The sequence below is a fragment of the Poecilia reticulata genome, chromosome 19 (genome assembly GCF_904066995.2).
Source record: "Poecilia reticulata chromosome 19, P_reticulata-male-v2, whole genome shotgun sequence".
Lineage (NCBI taxonomy): Eukaryota > Metazoa > Chordata > Actinopteri > Cyprinodontiformes > Poeciliidae > Poecilia > Poecilia reticulata.
In genome coordinates this window covers 5,042,888-5,062,556 of record NC_088848.1, presented here as the reverse complement: position 1 = coordinate 5,062,556, position 19,669 = coordinate 5,042,888, and the positions used below count along the sequence as shown (strand labels likewise).

Sequence of the window (19,669 nt, the reverse complement as noted above, 5' to 3'; positions counted from 1 at the left end):
ATCGCAGCGTGTTCGGAGCTTTACAGCATTACCCTCCCAGCTTGCTGTTTCTACCTGCTTTGGATCTACATTTTCATCTCTTTGTCCTGTGATTTTAGATATATCGGGCTGTGATTGAATGGTATTGTGCTGCAGCATGATGCCACGAGCGCCTGCTGCTCTCTGTTTCCCTGTCTCTGGCAGAAAAGCCCTGTGACTGTATTGTAATAGCACGAAAGTTGTAAAAATAACCTTATCTCAAACACCTCGAACGTAGGTAATCAAAATCTTGGACATGTTGTTGTAGCCTCACAGAATGATTAATATGTCAAGTGTTTCTTTTTTTTAAAATATTTTCGTAAAACACATGCAAAAACACATGCGCGGAGAGAGACCTGTTTTAGCACGTCAACAGCTCTGAAAACTGTGAAAACCTTCAAATCACAATTGCACCTCATTTTGTTGCAAGCCAACACAATGAAGAGCATGAACAACATTTTTACTGCACTACATGTTGGTGACAGCATCACTTTGTACAAGTTCTTTTCTTCAGTGGAGGCAGGGAAGCTGGTTGAAGCTGATTGGAAAATAAACTGGGTTAAATACAGGACAATCCTGGGAGAGTTTCAACAGAAGCCCCAGTCAAAGTCCAGACCTAAATCCAACCGAGACTGACTTAATTTCTAAAGAACAGTGGCACATGTTGGACTCAAGATGTTCAAAGTCTTTAGAGGCTTGGCCTCCTATCGACTTGCAGCTGTTACTGTGGCACAAGGTGGTTCTTCAGAGGACTGAAAGGTCAAATACAAACACAGACAACACTTATATATGTTTATACTTTAGTACATTTTGAAAACCATGTTTGTTTTATTTCTTTTCGCAGTTATGCGGCACTTTGTGTTGGTCTGTCACGTTAAAATCTCAATACAGAAAACATGAAAACGATCCATGGATGTGAACCTTTTTGCGAGGCTGTGAGCTTCTCCCACAAACTACTTCCTCATATACCTATTTCATTTAAGCCATTGAAAAATGCATAGCTGCACCTTTTTAATAATGCACGCTAACACCTAAATCTCTGGTTGTCTTAAAATGCAGAAACAGCAAAAACTTTGATCAACAAATAACTTTGCAATCTAACTTACTCAGCTCAACAGCTGCAGTGACTACTGATAACAAATCCATTTTTTCTACAGGAACATCCACTGTTTATGCAGCTTGTCAGAAACTCTTTCATTTCCTTTTCATTAATGAGTCTTCTCATACCTCCTACAGTAGCAGCTTCTGTATATGTTGTCCAATGGCGTGCACGGGCATGGAGTCTTTTGTAAAGTTGTTGTATGAGGGCCCCATGTAGTCTGACATACTTCTGTCCTTTTGTGTTGTGGAATTAACATGTTAAACATCTACAAAAAAAACAACACTTTTTTTTTCCAGTTGGAGACTTGATAGTTCCTTATGAGGTTAACTAACCTGCAGCCTCCCAAAACACATTGGTAACACTTTATTAGTTTTTTCCTCCAAACAGCGTACAGTATATATACACCGATTTTTGTAATCAAAACAATGTGTCAACCGGTTTGCCTGCTAGCTATGTTAATTTTTCACACTGTGCAACAGGATTTATTTCGAAAACAAAATGTTAGCATACAATTTTGCAAATACTGTTCTCACAAAGTTTAAGCAATTGTTTGAATTAAGCTCTTTAAATATACGTATTAGCAGTGATTACGTTTTGAATTCTTTTGCAATAATTTTGCATATCTCCTTGAATCTGAGGCTCATCCTGCAATGCACATCAGCAGATCTGATAAAAGGACTTTGAAACAGCTTTAAGGGTGCAAAGGTCTACTGTTTTATGCTGCACAGCCGCATGCAAAACAAGACATTATGATAAGTGATGAAAACTACTGTTACCGTGCATTTTGTGCTCAGCGTAAAGGTTCCCTGACAGAACAACAGAATTTTTTTCATAAAAGTAAAGTGCTGTCAAAAGCAGTCAAAAGCCCTATTTTTAACACAGTCCTACTCAAAGTAAAGTGTTTTGCTTTTAGTGGCACCTGACAAAGAAAGGTTCAGCTTTCAGTGGAGATGCAAAGTGTAAAACAGATTCGTCTCTGTTGTTTTTCCAGCTTTTTGAAGGAGCGGACAAATTTACAGTGTGCTTAGTAATCAAGACATTTCATGAGTATATTACATTTCTGATTTCTGCATTTGGGGAAAAAGATGCCATGTTAGTTAAAGCATGTCTGAAAGAGGCTTTAAATGTGTTGCGTATTCTAAAAAGACCAGTAATGTTTATTTTAAACCCATAATGGTGTCAATAAGAAGTCATAAACAGCTTTGGGATGACTGACTCTTTTGCCTTTGTAGCTCTACATTTGTCGACTGTCAGTTTCTTTCTTTGTGCATTGCGAGGAGGAGTGTAAAATGCTGTCAGAAATATAAATTGTAATGATAGCACCTGTGTTGTCAGTGATCTGTCTTTGCCAGATTCCCCCTTTCTTCTTTCCTACATTTACATGCCTCTCTGCACCCTGTTTACCCTCAACTCCTGGCGGATTATTCTCCCTTCAATATATTTGCATACATTTTATTTTTCCTTTCGAGTTCATTACTCATCATGAGTTCATCTTTGCTGGATCCTCTCGCCTGTTCTCGCTCGCTGACTGGCAGCAGCAGAAAATGCTCAGTAATGGCTGTTAGATTTTTAAGTGCTGCATGACAGGTGCACCGCATTGTGTGATAGGAAGTGTAGAATCGAGCTGTTGTGCACAGCGTACTTTGCTGAAAGAAAGCATATCCCCCCTTACAGATTTCTGCAGTTTTTTATTTTATTGTAAAACTTTGAAAATTTCATATTATCCAGCATTTTTAAATATTGTATAAATCGTTAGCAAATAAAGAAAACAATTTTGCAAGATTTTAAAATCACTCTGGAAGAAGTTTTATTTAGCTCCATTAAAGGCATTTCAAGCATTATTTGGTTGTTTAAGATCATAAAATAGGTCACTGCATTTCAATTGAATTGAATTTGGGCTTTGACAAGGCTACATTTAGGCCCTTTTGAAGTAATTTTGGTAGAGTGGCCACTTTTAGGAAGATTAACCACTGTGCCATGTTTTTGCCATTTATGGGTAATCACAGTATTTACAGAAAACCCAAAGCCTTAGAAATAACTTTCAATCATTCTTTTCATCTGTTGATGAATTTCTTTATATACAATATTGTTTAATATAATTATTAGACTACTTTATGTTAGAAGAGAGGTTTTAGAGATTAGGTAATAATCTGGTTATGGTATGGTCAGTTAAATTGATCTAAATTCTCTAAACAATGCGGTTAATTCCAAATAATATTTAACTGGTGACAGTCAGTACTTTTCACACAGAGCCGGTAAGGTTTCAGAAGAAAAATGGCTTTTGTTTTTACTGGTATTTTTTTGTTTAATAGTTTTTAATAGTTTTGTGATCTGAAACATTTGAGTGTGACAAAACAGAAGGAATGTGTAAGGGAACAAACACTTTTTCACAGAACCGTGTATATGCACTCGTTTCTGAAGAGCCTTGGTGGGGATTGCTTTATATTTGATCTCTTTAGGGATTGTTGCTCTTACCTAGTAAAAAAAATTATTCCTTTTATCAAGTCGTCCCATTACAGACCGCAGCATATTGCACCAGTGTAAATCAGTATTATAGCCTGACCACAAACAGACACAGATGGAGTTTGTGTGCAGATAGAGAAAACATACATACAGAGAGGTAAAAAAAAGTGTCAAATATTGATTTTTAAAGTGTGCAATGATTTTTTTTTTTAACTTTGTTATGATTCCTTTTTATCTGTGAGAAATGAACAGCTATAAACTCTGTACGCTGCTGCAGGGCAGACATTTCCCAGGTACTTTTGAACAAATTAGATGGCCGTAGCTCCAGAAATATTACACACCCTTCATTATTTTTTCTCATTTTGTCCCATTACAAAGAAAAACTTGCATGACATTTATTGGTTTTATATGTGGTACCTCAATGCAGGTAATTGTGAGGTGAAAGTAAAATGTCAGTCATTATTTTTCAATACTTTCAGCAAAGCTCATAAAAAAATGACTATTTTACGATCAGTTTGCAGCAATCAGTAAAAAAAGATTTTGATTCTTTTCATGTGTATAATTCTAACCTGCACAGAGTGCATGGATACAATAATTGTGCAAAATAGTTCAATTGTCATTGCACAAAGCTCTGCAGTGGAAACCTTTTCCCTTGCTACTGCTCCCAAGCTGAATAAATTACTGAGAGTAAGACGTTGAGTGACGGCAGAGATGTAGAAACGTCCCGTATATGTACAGGACATTTGTATAGGGGAAACTTTGTGGAGAGGATTTGTGGAAATTGTGCAAATTTGGTGGGACCATTGTGACAAGATTAGCCATGAAAGCAGCATGTGTCCTGCACTAAGGGCTCAGTGAATGAAATTTGTTTCTCAAGTTATGATGAAATGGAACAAAACAGGAGATTATGTGCATAAGCATTCACAATGTTTTTAGAAGATTTGTGTGCAAACTGTTGTTTCGCTATTTCAACCCATCTTGTGGGCATGCATGTCAACCAAAGTACTCTGGAGGAGTGGCAAAAGTCGATCGTCGATCTTCTTTCCTTATAAGTTACATTTTCAATGTCGCATTACGTTACTTGAACCTGCACCTGTATCACCTTAATAAGTTATGCTCTATATACGCAGACTAATTTTTTTTTTATTTCAAATGACCTTCTTTGTAGTAGCTGATCTATTGATGTAGTAAACATTAGATGTTCTGCTTTGTTTTATTACCAGAATAAGACAAATCCCCTCAATGTGACCCCACCTATCCAAGCTGTGGACCAGGACAGAAACATTCAACCTCCGTCAGACAGACCTGGGATCCTGTACTCCATCCTTATTGGTAGGTTCAACTTTTGTGAGCTCAGATTTGTTCCACGAGGGGACAACAATAGAGTTTCACTCTTTTGCTGACGGTACTTTCAGCAGGCAAGGCTTAAAACATAATAGAGTTGTTGGCTTAATGAAAAGTAGGTTTGACACCTGCTAACAAGTTATTTCCAAAATGCACCTTTAACTTGACAGATGAGCTACATTCATTGGAACACAGTCTAAATTGTAGAATATAAATGTATTTTATATAAAACAAATGTTGCACAAGAACGTTTGTTGATAAAGAAATCTTTTTTTTTTTATTTTATCTTTGTGTTTTGTCCAAATTCCCTAGAGAATAACAGGGAACAATCAGATCTCTGACTCCATCGTCTTTCTTCCCGGCTTTCTTGATTTAAAGAGGTGTGGCAAAAGCAAAGGAGGTGGATTAGCAGTGCTTACAAACTGGCCACCAGAAATCTTTCTTGCCCACAGCATCATCATCCACAACTCTTTAAAGATACTTGAATGATATGAGTAACAACAACCTGTAATATTCCTTTGGAATTTATATATTTTTTAATTAATTTAAATAGAGTTTTTGGTGCAGTCATTTAAATGTTACAGTCAACACGTATCTATAAAGGAAATGAATTTCAAGGCTCTTAAGACGGTAAACAGTAGTTCACGTTAAGGCTAGAGAGAGAATGTTTTGGTTAATGTGTTAGGATTAGAAAATAAATGTAACTGTAATATGAAGAATCTCAGACTTTCTAACAAACTTTTAAAAAGGACAAAATAAATCAGCTTCTACTTTGCAATGCCGACAATTTATCATTCAAAAGATCATTTATTTTTCTGGTCAATTACAAAAACTCTAATATTTCAATTAAAAGTCTTTAGTTCCATCCCAGCACACTCAAGCATGAGGATAAAATGCTGTTTGGACTGAAAAACTAACTGTTGGGATACTATATAAGCCTGATGGTAACATTTACATCCCATTAAACCCATTTTGTGTGCTGACTGTACATATTGATTTCCGCTGCACGTCTCACTTCTTCCTTTGCTGAATTCAAGAGAAAACTATATATTTTTTTTATCATACTGAGAACGAGTCAGTCATAGTGCAATTATGTAAGTATGATAACCTTACATAGTTTCTAAATACTGTCCAGACCACTGTTACTGTAGAGTTATTATAGATATAAAAAAGGTTTTGCACTACACCATCCACAATACCCACCTCCCCTAACTCCATAATAAAGCTGTGAACAACCTTAAAATAAAGTTATACAGAGATGGTGACCCTACGACGTCACTTCCTCCTACAGCTACCCAGCAGTGAGCTGTGGATTTTGTTGTTGTTGTTTTTACCTTAAACTCCTCCTCCTCTCTCTGCATGGTGACAAGATGATCTTTGATTCTTTCACTGGCTGCTGATGTTTTCATGTTAAGAGAAGTTTTTTTTTTCAGTTGCCATTTCTTGACCTTTTAAGATCATCACGCGACCGCATTGCTTGAAAGGCAAGTTGTCTTTTCGTTCCCATTTTGAAAACTGCATGGGTTAGATGGGCCTCTGTGCCAGGTCATATTTAAATCTCAAGGGAAAACAGTGAGGTCTGCGTTACAAATGGAAAGTTTAAAGGTATTCTCATAACCTAAATCTACTAAAATATGAATGTAAAAACAAAAGAAAACTGACTTTCTAAAGAAGAGGTTCAGTTCAATTCAAAATACTTTCTTAATCCTAAAGGGAAATTAAGTGTATCCCATGTTATCCAAGTTTTATCTTCTGTAGCGGTCAGTGTTACTGTAGATGTGAAGAAGCTTCTGACTGAATGGGCTTTGTTGTTATACAACAGTTGTTTGAAGAGGATTCTCAAAGTTTTGAATAATGTTCTTCATTTTGTGAAAAATGCTTTTTCACTCAATCGTCTCCAGAGGTTTTATTTTTCACCTTAATCCTGATCCCACATAAGAAGGTAACAGCCCAGACGTCAATATCTGCAACATTCAGAATTAATTCAACAAATAATCCGTGGGGGTCACTTGAAGAGATCTCAAATTTGACAGATTTGGAGAAATATGATAAGGCATAGCAGGGAAATACTGCTAAGTTAAAATGTGTCATACTGTTGACCTTCTACAATAAAAAAAACTGGATGCCTAAGTTAAATTATGGGGTGTTTTGACAAAGTATTGGTTTAACAATGTGCAATTTTTTGCAACTCTAAATGTGCTACATTTATCTCCTCACAAATTAGCCTAGTTTTCTTTTCTTTTTTTAAACCGTATTGTGAAAATGTCACTTTAAAAGTGGAAAAAGGTTTTGCAATTATTTCTCATGGCCTATTTTTTTTTTTAGATCACACAAGGCTGGTTTATTTAACAGGCTGTTTACACTTTTGAGATCTGCTTTATTACAATTTATCTGCTGCTTAATTTGAAAACAAACACTTGGAGGCTGATGAGTTTTGTTAGATAATCTGCTTTATCTGCTCTGGAAAACCTTGCAATGGAATCTTCTCAGGACATTTGTTGTAAATATATAATTAAATGATTTAAGACAAAAATAATACAAGAATTAAAACACTTACTGTAGAAAATGTACTTAGTACATTTTCTACTTAGGCTCCAAGCCAACATAATTTTAATATTTTGAACTACTGCAATCATTACTTTTGCCAAAAGCCTCAATCGATAAATCATTGACTTCACCTGAAATGGTCAGGATTAGATTTCTTTTACTAAAGCAGTAACTAAGGCAAGGAAAACAGTGTGCATCTGAGAACCCCCTCCGCCCAAATAATCAATGTGTGCTAAAAAAAGAAGTAACACACATTCATAGAGATGCACAAGAGGCATATAATTTTGCACATGTGGCTGTGTTGGTTCTCTTCTTATGAGAACTTGATTTCCCCACAGAACAATGCCGCATTCAAAGCGTCATATATGAATGTGAGCTGTGCAGGCTCATCCCCTCCCATCGAAGGCCGAGATGAGAGAACGGGGAGGATTAGTCATGCCCTCCCTCCCTCACTCCATTCTTCACTTTCCCCCATGACACTCCAAACATACATATATTTTCTCCACCTCTCTCTTTCTCACTCACTGATGTTTTCCTACGTTCTGATTTTTGTTTGCTCTTTTTTTTTTTTCCCAGGCAAACCAGCATCCTATGCAGAATATTTCATCTTAAACAGAACCACAGCAGAACTCATGCTGCTGAAACCCATCGACAGGGAGCTCTACCGCAGATTTGATCTGGTTATCAAGGTAAGAGAAACAACAAGGGCACAGATTGCCTTTTTAAAGTTTGCTTTTTCTTTCCAAAAACACCAAACGTCCTAGGTCTTAGCATTCATATTCTGATACCTTTCAGTCCCACAATATGCTCAACTCTTACTCAGCTTATAATTTTCTCATAAGATTATTTGTCCGACAAAAAGTAGACTAGCATGAACGTTTTAATTTGGAGAATGTTTATCATCAAATTTATTCCGATTTGACAAGTTTGATTATCTTTTCTTTGTTTGTTGAGCCTGTGATGAAAATACACCACAAAATATTGATGGACTTCTCATCGGTTAAAGCTTCAAATAAAGTTTGTATTCAGTAATATTCTTCTGTTGGAATAAAAGATGAGATTTCAAACGAAGTCTGTTGGGATGGATAACACCCCAACTAATATCCGCAAGGAACAGAAAAAGAATTAATTCAAACATCCCTACTTTTTACCCTCTTTATAGTCTTGCTAAATGATTTCAAGCTGAGGAAATAAAAAAAAAATATATCAATATACGCTAAGCAGAGGGCATTTAAAATTCCTTGATTTTTATTGTATTACATTTTGTATTTCTTAACTGACTTCTGCACTCTCAGTATGTCTTACTAAACTCGGGATGAAGGTACAGAGTTTTTCTCTGTAAGCATTAATTGTACAATAATAAATGACTTCCTTTATTAGTTGAAGTTATCAGTGAACACAGAGCACAAGATGTGATGAAGAAAACAAAACGTCCTCATAACTAATTCCTCAATCAGTTTAGTTCTTTACAGGCTGGAAGATCATGTGTTACATGGGTTCCTATGTATTATTTGTGAATTAGTGCTTCTTTAAAGTTTTAAAAAAAATCTTAATTAATGTATTTCTTGTCTTTGTGGTGTTATGAAAGAGTACAAAGTGTCCGTGCAGTGTAAATGTAAGAGTTTGACTTTGAAACTCAACAAGTTGGTCAAATTCATCCTGTTCACTTTATGGATGACTGAATTGTTTTTCAGTGTTCATAAATTAAATTACACAATGTTTCGTAATGCTCAGAGTTACGCTTGTAAATCTTAGAATTCATGAAGTAGATCAAAGTAATCTGGAATACTAATAATTTGATAAGAAACCTTATATATCTCGTCTTCCTGTAACAGAGATGCTCCAAATTGTGTACTGCCTTGACCTGTCAGTAACCCGTTAGTAGTTAATTAAAATTTTGTAATATTCGGATCAGGCACAATGTTAACTTTTCTAATTAAGAGTATTCATTAGTAAAAAAGCAGGGTTTTTTTTACATTTTAACACAAAAAAAATGAGAACTGAGTCTGTTCTGTCTGGAAAACAGATCCACATGAACTGCAGTCTCCGCATGTTTTGCTGAAAGAAAATTGATCCTTAACCTCAAAATTTCGTCTTCCACCATGTTATATGACAGAGCGCAAAAATAGTTACAGTCTTAATATTTTCCAAACACGTCTCAATCTGTTTCGGGTTTTTAAAACGGCTTTTAACATTTCTGTGTCACTGATTTTGAAACTGATGTTCTTCCTTCATTCACGGCTTCCATTCTAAAGAGTATTGTTCTTAGACGTGTAAGTAGTTGACTGAGGAGTGTATCATTTTCACAACTAGGTGATAGTTCACCAATCCATCACAGGGATATTTTTGATATATAGTTGTAAATTTTTATTACAACTAAAGGTAACAAAATTACTTTATTGTGGCACTATGTGCTTGGAAAATACATAATACCGTCCCTTTAGCAAAACTTGTCTTGTTTAATGGCAGCCTTAAAATAAAAAGGGAAATGACAGCCCTGCTGGGATTTGCATTAGAATTCCAATTTCGCATAGAAAACGTGTGTTTTTGCCTCCTAGATTCCACATACATCACTCTATAAATATGACTCCCAAAAAACAAAAACCTTGAAATGGTTGTTGCATTTACTATAGTTGGTACCGAGGGCAAAAGGATACACTTGGAAAGGATTAACAGCTTAATTCATAAATGGATCAAATTTGCTAAATTGCAGAATGCAAACAAAAAAGGGGGCTATAAATATGATATCTGCTAAAGGCAACTCAATAGTGTCTTTAATCCAAACACTACATATAATATTTGTAAAAATATATATTTGTTATGTCTTCCTGAGGTTCTAGAGGAGCTTTGCAAAGCCACGAGACTCTGTGCAGAAGTTCAAGCACCAGAAAGAAGTCTGGCTGTGCCAATTATTTGAGCTGTAGAGCAAAAATCATAAATATCTTTAAACAAATAACAGTTATCTGTTTTGACATTGAGCCCAGGATGGAGTGAAAGTGCTCCTGCTGAATAAAGTCAGGATGGGAATTATGTGAAGGCTGAAACCTTTGACCCTGTTAAACAGCAAACGATGCTCACCAATTTGTTCTAAATCACTCCATCTATTCCTAGCTATGAATAAAATGGGCTAAACTAGTTGAATAATAAAAAGAAAGTCTTGAAAGTAGCAAACTGCATTAAATAGGTAGCTAAGCTCTGAGGTTGATTGTATCTTTATTCTGGCAGAAAGGATTATAGAAACTTTTACTCCGACACAGAAGGGGAGTCTAAGAAAAGCGTTCTGCTAGCTGACAGCATGACGTAAAACCTCCAGCTTTGTTTAGTCATGGGCATATTTTACATTAAGAATCATCAAAGTAATTATGATTGATTGAATTATGAAACTATTGTCATTACAAAGGATATAACCTTGTGTTCTAGTGTAACTATGAACAATTTGTGGTATTCGCAGGATTGAAAATCACACTGAATAACTGTAAACATAAATAAAAGCAGTTTTCTGCTTGGGGTGAGATCAGAGTATATTATGTTGTTTTCACATCTCTGCTAAAATGCCAATTTTTGTGATACATAAGTTGCGCAATGTCAAACTTGATGAATAAGTTCCTCTTTGTCTTCAGGGTTCTAGCAAAAGTCTCATAGTTTTCTGCCAGTGATATTTCATCACTTTGACTGAAATCCCAGTTTCCTAATGTTCCCGCCAACATCATTTCACGTATGTGTGTTTTGTACTTTAAGGAGATGGAGATAGGTCTTTGGGTGTCACCTTGACCAGTTCCTGCACATTTGTTTTTCAAATTTACAGCAACATACATTTTTATGAAAATGTCACAGTTAAAACATTTTTTTTTTTTTACTTTATAAGGTGTCGTTGTGTTACATTATCATTTTAGTTTGTTTTCATTTGTGTTGTATAGATAATATGCCACTTAGAGCAGCAACAAGTTGTGAAATAATGCACCGTTTACATCAAAAAGCCATTAATTTGAACCAGTGTGTGAACAATATTTATATCCAGTCTGTCACACAAATTTATGACTCCTTAACATTACCTTGCTTTGCATTTTTGCTTCAGTCATAATTGCTGTACCATATTAAAAGCACTGCAACTTCCTTCACCAACACATCAGATCGATAGGAAAAAAAAAACATTGGCCCTGAAAATATAATTTCCATCTGAACATAAGAGAAAACATTTCAAGTTTGAAATGCTTTCTAATATCACAGAGAGTACCCAGAGTACACATCTTATAAATATTTCAGCTTTGACTGAAAGGATTCAAACAGACACCAATTCAGACAGAAGGTTTGATGATCTCCTGTTTTCCTGCTGAGTTGATGTTAGCCTTTTTAGATTGGCTTTAATCTATCTAGGGGATGCAAATTGCATCAGGAGACCAAAGAACTCAAGAAAGGCAGCATTTTCAGATTTGTTTTTGCAGTAATAGGGTCGAATGTTCTGAGGATGACCAGACCGAGGAAAAAGTTCCGTTTTAATGAGACTAACAGCTCCAAAGTAGAAAAAGTAAGTTTTACCTCTAATACATTCTGTTCAAACTTCTCTCTTTGTATTGGCTTTAAAAGAAAAAAATCCAAACCAATTAATTTGCATACTCTCTTACCACCGATCATCTACAGGAGCGTGGACATGGTTTTGCTTCTAAAATGACGACGAGACGAGTATTTACTCAACTTAAAAAAAGTTGTGATTTTGTACAACTTATTAATTGCTCATTAAAGAACATCCCAGGTTAATGTATTCTTACCACTTAGACATTAAAATTGTGCAGTCGTGATGGGTTGCACTGCATTTGGGTTTCCTAATTGGTCGGTAACAGGGAAGTCTGCAACAAAACAAAGCCGCTCCATTCTGCCCTGTCTCTAGGCGGAGCAGGACAACGGTCACCCCCTGCCAGCGTTCGCCAACCTTCAGATCGAAGTTCTGGATGAAAACAACCAAGCACCGTATTTTTTGGAGTCTGGTTACCATGGATACGTCAGTGAGGCTTCGCCAGTCGGAACCACCATTGCTACCAACGTCACTCTATCGGCTCCCCTCACTATAATAGCTTTGGATAATGACGTGGAGGAGGTAAGCATGTTATTATAACAATACGTTATTCATGGTTATGGAGCAGTCTTCACAGCTATTGAATTTTCTTACATTTTTGGTATAACAATAAAAGTTTATCGTTTTGAAGTTTATGATCATGCCCTTCAACGTACAGCTGTTTTTATATTGAGATTAAAGTGTGCACAGGGGATCTCTCTGTTGATTAGTGACTTCTGAAGACAACTGCTTGCATTGCATTTTATTTAGGGGAGTCGGTAAAGGAGGCTCAATGGATGCCACACTGGAGATTCTGTTTTTAATGTGATCAAATGTTAAAATATATTTTTCTGAAGAGTTAATTATACAGTTTGTTTTTTTTATGCTTTTGTTGTAGCTGAAACCCAATCAGATGCCTGTAGGTATCATCTGAGTTGTGTGTTGACTCTATTTCCTTTCTCTTAATTTTCAACTAGCAATGCGGACAAGGACACCAAAAGTTTACTTAAAATGTTTAATATTCATTAAACCATGTCTATGGTGTTTCACTGTGCATGTGGTGATTTAATGCATACATATTCTGGCTTAGACTGTATTGAACTAACATGAAAAAGTTTTATTATCCTACTTAAAATGTTCGCACTATTTTAAATTAGGATTCTTTTTAGCTTGCAGAGAAGTTACTGATAGATCTCACTGCACAGCTTTCAGTCAGGCGGCCAATAGAAAATGATCTCCAGAAGCACACTGTATACTAAATGGACGAATCAACCATTAGTCAGTTTTAACAAGACAGATGAGGACAAGTAAAGACATTTCTTCATGTCATTGAACGATAAAGGAGATGTGTAATTTTCTGTCCTTGAGGTTTACTCTACAGTCAGAATTAGAATTTCGCTGTTCTGGTTTTAAAAGACCCTTTGGCTCTTTGCTTCCTTTATGACTCAAAACTAAATTGCTCCCTTGGGCAATAGTATATAATAACATAAGCATATATAATAACACGTTGGAAGCATTTCCATGCAGGCATGAGAAGGACTCTAACATATTTAAGTGCCCACCTCTTTCCTGCTCTTCTCCCCACTGAATCTCAGCTTTGTGCTTTGCTTGCAGTGTTTGAAGTGGCCTATCTAAAGTGCCTGTGAATCTGACAGTAAAACCGTTTGGCTCTTTAAATTACCTCCCAGTAATAATTGAGATTTTACAGTGCCGCAATATTGTTATCGCCGACGCATCCCCGACAGCTGAGTTTAAGATGTAGTGAAGACATTTTGTCAAAAACAAGCTTTGGTTCATTGCTGTCTAAAGGTCTCCCCCCAGCAGGGGTTGGTGTTTAGGAAGGATAATGTGTCAGGGTGGGATCTTTAGTTTAAGGCAATTGATAAACAACTGGTTATTTTTAGTATTCCCATCCCTGGTATTTCCCTCTGCAACAGGCACCAACAATGATGATTAGTCCTAATAGCTGTTATCCACTGTCTATCACTTTTTATTTATGTTTCTGCATGCTAATGTACGTTCCTGTGTGTTACTGTTTAAATGTGTGTATGCATGTGTGTGTTCATGCTTATTTATGGCTCAATATCCACAACAGCAACATCGACAAGATTATCAGGCCCCCTACCCTGCTGAGCCAGCCTTATCTGGAATGAGAAGAGCTCTCTCTCTCTCTCTCGCTCACTCGCTCTCACCCTCTCTCTCTAACACAGAAACACACACACTCATATATAAACACACAAACAAGAGATGGTTGTTTGGAAATGCCAGAGCAGGCCATACATGAGAATTGCCTCTTCATCACTGAGTGTGGCGTGCATTTGCAGACATTTACAATTCGCTGTTAGGAAAGTTTTAATGTGTGGAAATCAATTGAGATTTTATTTTTTTCTATTCAGAATTTTCCCTTTTTTTTTCGGGGTGAGGGGTAACTCTTAGTTATTCCTCCTGCAGATGTTCTTGTGCTTAGGTAGGGCATTGACCTTTGTTCTGAAAGACTTTTATTAGCACGATATGGAACACCTAGGTGATTCCTTAAGTTATTTAAAGCTCGACTTCCAACAAACTTGCCTCTGCTCCCTCCGCAGGTTTCCTGTCATGTTTCGTTTCATAATTCGATTTAGAAGAAGCCACGGTGTGCATCAAAGCACATACTGTGAAGGCTTTAGAAAAGCCCGCTTGCCAATTTCACACAGCAGAACATCTAAACAATCTAAACAAATATCATGGGTGTTCTCCTAGAAAATTAGGCAGTGACCTTACATTAAGGCGGTATTTATTAAAGACCCATAGTTGTTATGAATTTGCTAAAAGGCTCCACCATGTCCCATGTAAAAGTTCTAAAGAAATCATTCATTAGAGTTTCAAACTGTGAGACCTGGAAAACATAACACAACTAAACATTTGACATGAAATTCAAAAGTTTAACCCATGTAGAGTATTATTATACATATGGGGTTTGTTATATTCCTATGTTCTGGACAGGCCACCAGTCTGTTACAAGGGCAAGCTACTGTGCTTACATTAACTTCTACAAGAGCAATTTCGGGGAACCAATACACCCAATAGTCATGCTTTTGGACTGTGGGAGGAAACCAGAGTACCTGGAGAGAACTCTTGCATGTACAGAGAGAATACACAAACTCCATGCAGACTGGGATTTAAACCCAGGATTTGAAGCATCTGACTTTAGCAACGGTAAACCAGCAAAACCATTTAAACCTTGTCAGGCTTGTTTGTTTTTCTGCAGAGTAGCAAAGATCCTGCCAGATAAGAAACATCTTCCTCAGTGCCAACTGCAGTCCACCAACCTGTTGAGCTGTTTTTATTACCTAATTATACCAACCCAACATAACTCAAGAACTACTTCTTCCTTCAAAATTAGAGTTATAGACATAGATGCAGCAAAGTGTTTAGCCTTGAACACTCACCCTTTTCTCAAGGACACTTTATATTAGTTTACATTTGCTTTTCCAGGCAGTGAAACACTCCCAGACACTTTATATCAACAGACCTCACTTTGACAAGATCTTGTGGCAAAATCTCATACATCAAAATTTTGCTTGTTTTCCTAATCTTCTATCAAGGATCTATCAAGTTTAAATAAGCCTCTATGAGTTCCTCGTTGTTGATACACCTCCATTGTGTAAAATACCTCTTTTTGTCTTTCACAGGCCCGGGATCCACAGCTGCACTTTTCTCTGGACAGTTATTCTCATGTTTTTTCTATATCAACTACTGGGATAAGAAGATATCTCACGCTGTTGCAGCCTGTAGACAGAGAAACACAAGACTCCTATACATTCACGGTAATACACAGGCTCAATATGTGTGCGTGTGTGTGTTATTGTAAACAGGAAAACTACTTGCATCAGGGGAAAGTAGGGAGAGAAAACTTGCAGCGTTGAAAAGGCAGTTTTATCTGAAAGAATATTAGAACTGGAAGCAAAATTAGGAGGGAGTTGTGCAAAATTGCAGAGCAATGGGGAAAAAAAGAATGTGGGTAGACAAAGAGGATAAGCATTTTACAAACCATTAAAGACAGAGTTGCAGAAAAGCATGGTGTGGAAAAAAATCATTAAGATTCACGTGTTGTGAAGGAGGAGGTTGCACAGAACACAAGCAATACATTTAACATAAAGGGAAGAATGAGTAGAACAAGAATGACAAAATGCCGGATTAACTCTGCTTTGTGCCTTTGTTTTTATGAAGCATAATCCAGAAAACATTCCCCTCCTCTGCTTTTTGTGTCCATCTTGGCAAATAAGTCGACATTAATATGTTTTAGTCTGTTTATCGCTTGCTTATGAATTCAGCAGCAAAAACAAAAACTTCAGCAGCTGAACCGACTTTAGCAATGCTATGGGGAATGAGTTTGAATTGCAGTCACCGTCCACAGGATTTCATTATGGAGGCCTTTACTCATTTACAGTAATATCCAATGTAGTCTGCAACATACAATAAGGAGAGAATACATTTAGCCCATTTCCATTTGAAGTATATTTTTCATGTTGGAAGATCATTGCACTATACCATGACCATATTGCTGGTCGAGAAAATATATGTCTTTAATAGAAGGGAAAGTGTTGCAAGAGTTATCTGCTGTGGGACCAATACTGAGGGGCCATAAACCATCGACAGAACTCAATTTCAAATAATCAACACTCCCTCCCTTTAAGCATGGAGTACAATGATTATACTTGTTTCTTGTTGAAACAGCACCTTCTTCCTGGGTCGCATGCCCGTAAGTTAACTCTTCTATCACTCTGTGACGAGACAGACCCTGCATAAGACTTTTTTATTGTGTATACTTATCTCCATTAGTTTCTCACTGCCCTCCCCTCCTATTGTTTTTTGTTTTCTTCCATTCATTGGATCTGTTAAGTGCATTCAACTTCAATGTGATTTTATTGGCCTTGCACTGAGACGCTGCCCTTTGCCAAGCAGAACATCTTAATATGAGGCCCTCATCATGTGCAGTAATCCACTGATTCTTCATCTAGCTGCAATCTACTAATTCCACTCTGACAACAGAGACGGTGTGTGTTTTTGTGTGAAGCTGTGAAACGAAATACATAACTTTATGTGCCCTTGAGTGTGCATTCAGCAATTTGGAAGTTAAAGATGGAAAAGCAGAAGGTCTGGAGTATTGATTGAAAGTCAGAGGTATACTGTAATCATTATGAAAGCCTTGGAGAAGAAATTAAACTCTGACTGGAAGAAAGAGAGTGCCATGAGACACGGAGAGCCATATCCATCAGAAAGGAGTCAATCAGCTTCTTGGCAGATGAGCCTGTGAAGAAGATTGGTATCAGTAAAGACCATTATTTTTTTGTTGATACTTACAGATAGAGATTCATAAAACATAGGGAAAATAATATATATGGCAATTAGGATTGGAGAGAGTAAATACAACGCAAAGGGGTTCTAAACATTGTGATAAAGATATTTTAACTTCATCAGCACAATGTGCAACATGAATCCTTTGCAAGCATTAAGCCACTAGGTGATTTTACACATAAGCAATTTTTGACACACTGTTCCTTGTTTATTTTTGAGTGCTTCAATTTTGACAAAAGATTAAGGTTTACAGCTGTCAAAAATGTGTTTGAATTCAGTAAATTGAAATGATAAATGGTTTTGTTTGGCGAGATGAGAAAACGTAAAATACAGTTTACGGAGGATAGAGATTTATGTATTCAAAGAAACAGTATTATGTATTCAAACAAATATACAAACATCTATTGCTTTCATTCAAATGAGGCAGGTTTTTCACACAGGTGTTGTTGCACAAGGAGAAACAAAAAATATCTGAATGACTCAATAAATCCAATTTACAGCTGCTAGTTTAGCAAAAGCAAGCAAATCTAAACAACTTTTTAAATAATCTTAGTGGTGTTGGCATTAGCACACTACAGTACAAGAGATATAGTGCATATTTTAGTAACTTAATAAATAAACTTACAGTTAATTGTGTACCATTTCTGCTCTTCAAGAAAAAACTAGTTTACTGGCCTAAATCATGAAATATTTTAACTCAAAGAATATGAGTTTAAGTGAAGATTATTTTTCCTAAGTCTATTCTCTAGAAGCAAAACATGAAAAGAGTCACTTCTCTCAGTGAAGGCATATATAGTCTGCAGGAACAAGAAAAAAAGTTTTTCACTTACAGTGGCAACAGCAAGAACAAAATCTTTTTTGCTGTAGACAAGACATTTCATATTTCACAGGAACTCAAGTACAAGAAAGTCCTGGGAAGCCCTCAACTGCATCATTTGTCAGTGTAGTAAATGTCTCCCCTTAGAAGTATCGGACCAATCAACACTGCACATAAAAAACCCCAACTTCTTCCTTGTTCATGTGCCAATAGCAAGCGGCCATAACTATTGGGAGAGCAAGGCTAAGAGACCAGAATCGTGTCATTTTATAAACGAGAACAAATTTCCCTTTTCCTGCAGAGAATGTGTAGGTGGAGTATGTGAATGTATAGGCAGAATGACGCCTGCTCGGTCTCATCTGGGGAAATAAAATCATTTCTGGTTCTCTCTTTTGATGTCAGATGAAACAAAATTGAATTGTTAGTCTAAAATGATGCAGCCTTCACCCACCGTAATAAAACAATCAATCAACCCCAAGAGAAAAACCTAACGGTCAATTATGGATTTGGGAACCTAATGCTGTAAGGTTGGTTTACTGCCAATGGAACAGACACCTTAATCATGGTAAATGGCATCATAAAAAATAACTTGGAACGTCAAGATACTCAACAGCAATGTTAGGCATCCTGCAGAAAAACTAAGTATTTGGCTGTGTTGGAAAATTCAATATTACAATGAAACCTAAAGAGTAGAAATGTTTAACCAATGAAAAACATAAATGCTTTCTAGCCGTCCAGCCAACTTGAATGTTCCAACTTCAAGGTAATGGAAAATCTGTAATTATTTATAGTGAGGCTATAATTTTGAAATGCTCTGAGAACTGGAGAATATTTTATTTAAAAAATGGTAAAAGTTAACATGCAAACATGCAAAACTTGTATTTATGTAGCTTTGCAGTATGCATTTGATATACCCATGTAGGAGTATCTATAATTGTTTAATTGCCTTAACAGGCTTTTTCATTTACTGAAAAGGAGATGAATGATTTTGGGAAAAACATTACTTTTGTCCTAATGTAAATAAAAAAAAACATTAGTTATGTATTCCCAAAACCATATAACTTGTGCATTCCTAGCTTTCATGAGATGCCTCTGATATTTCCAAAGAGAGAAAAAAAAAATTTTGCCAGGGCTTTACTGTGTGCTTTACATAAATCAATGACTAAGAGAACACAATACAACTGTCACCACTTTAGTATAAATAGCCATTTTTACTGTAGCCAAGCAACAGGAAATATATTTTTCCTGCTTTTCACTTCAGGCATAAGTTTGTGAAACAGAAGTGGGCCATTCTGGCAACCATCCAGTGTGTGAGAGTCCAAAAAAACACTGTGAATGACCATCCTCTTCATGTGTAAAATGACCCAGGGAGACAAACAGATACATCAAACAGCTGCGTAAATAATGGAAGCTCAATGCGACTTTACCAGATAAACTCATTCCTCACTTGTCTGGCTGCACCACGCACTTGCAGACCTATAATGAGCGGACC

General features: G+C 36.5%; 1 protein-coding gene across 1 annotated transcript in view; it reads left to right on the top strand.

Annotated features, from left to right (window-relative positions):
• LOC103481331 (protocadherin-15-like) overlaps positions 1 to 19,669 on the top strand; it is a 222,603-nt gene that overhangs the window by 94,798 nt on the left and 108,136 nt on the right. Inside the window, exons 10-13 of the mRNA XM_081600402.1 lie at positions 4,807 to 4,915; positions 8,051 to 8,163; positions 12,360 to 12,566; positions 15,695 to 15,829. Coding sequence (XP_081456528.1) covers positions 4,807 to 4,915; positions 8,051 to 8,163; positions 12,360 to 12,566; positions 15,695 to 15,829 — 564 coding nt within the window. The remainder of the gene's footprint in view (positions 1 to 4,806; positions 4,916 to 8,050; positions 8,164 to 12,359; positions 12,567 to 15,694; positions 15,830 to 19,669) is intronic.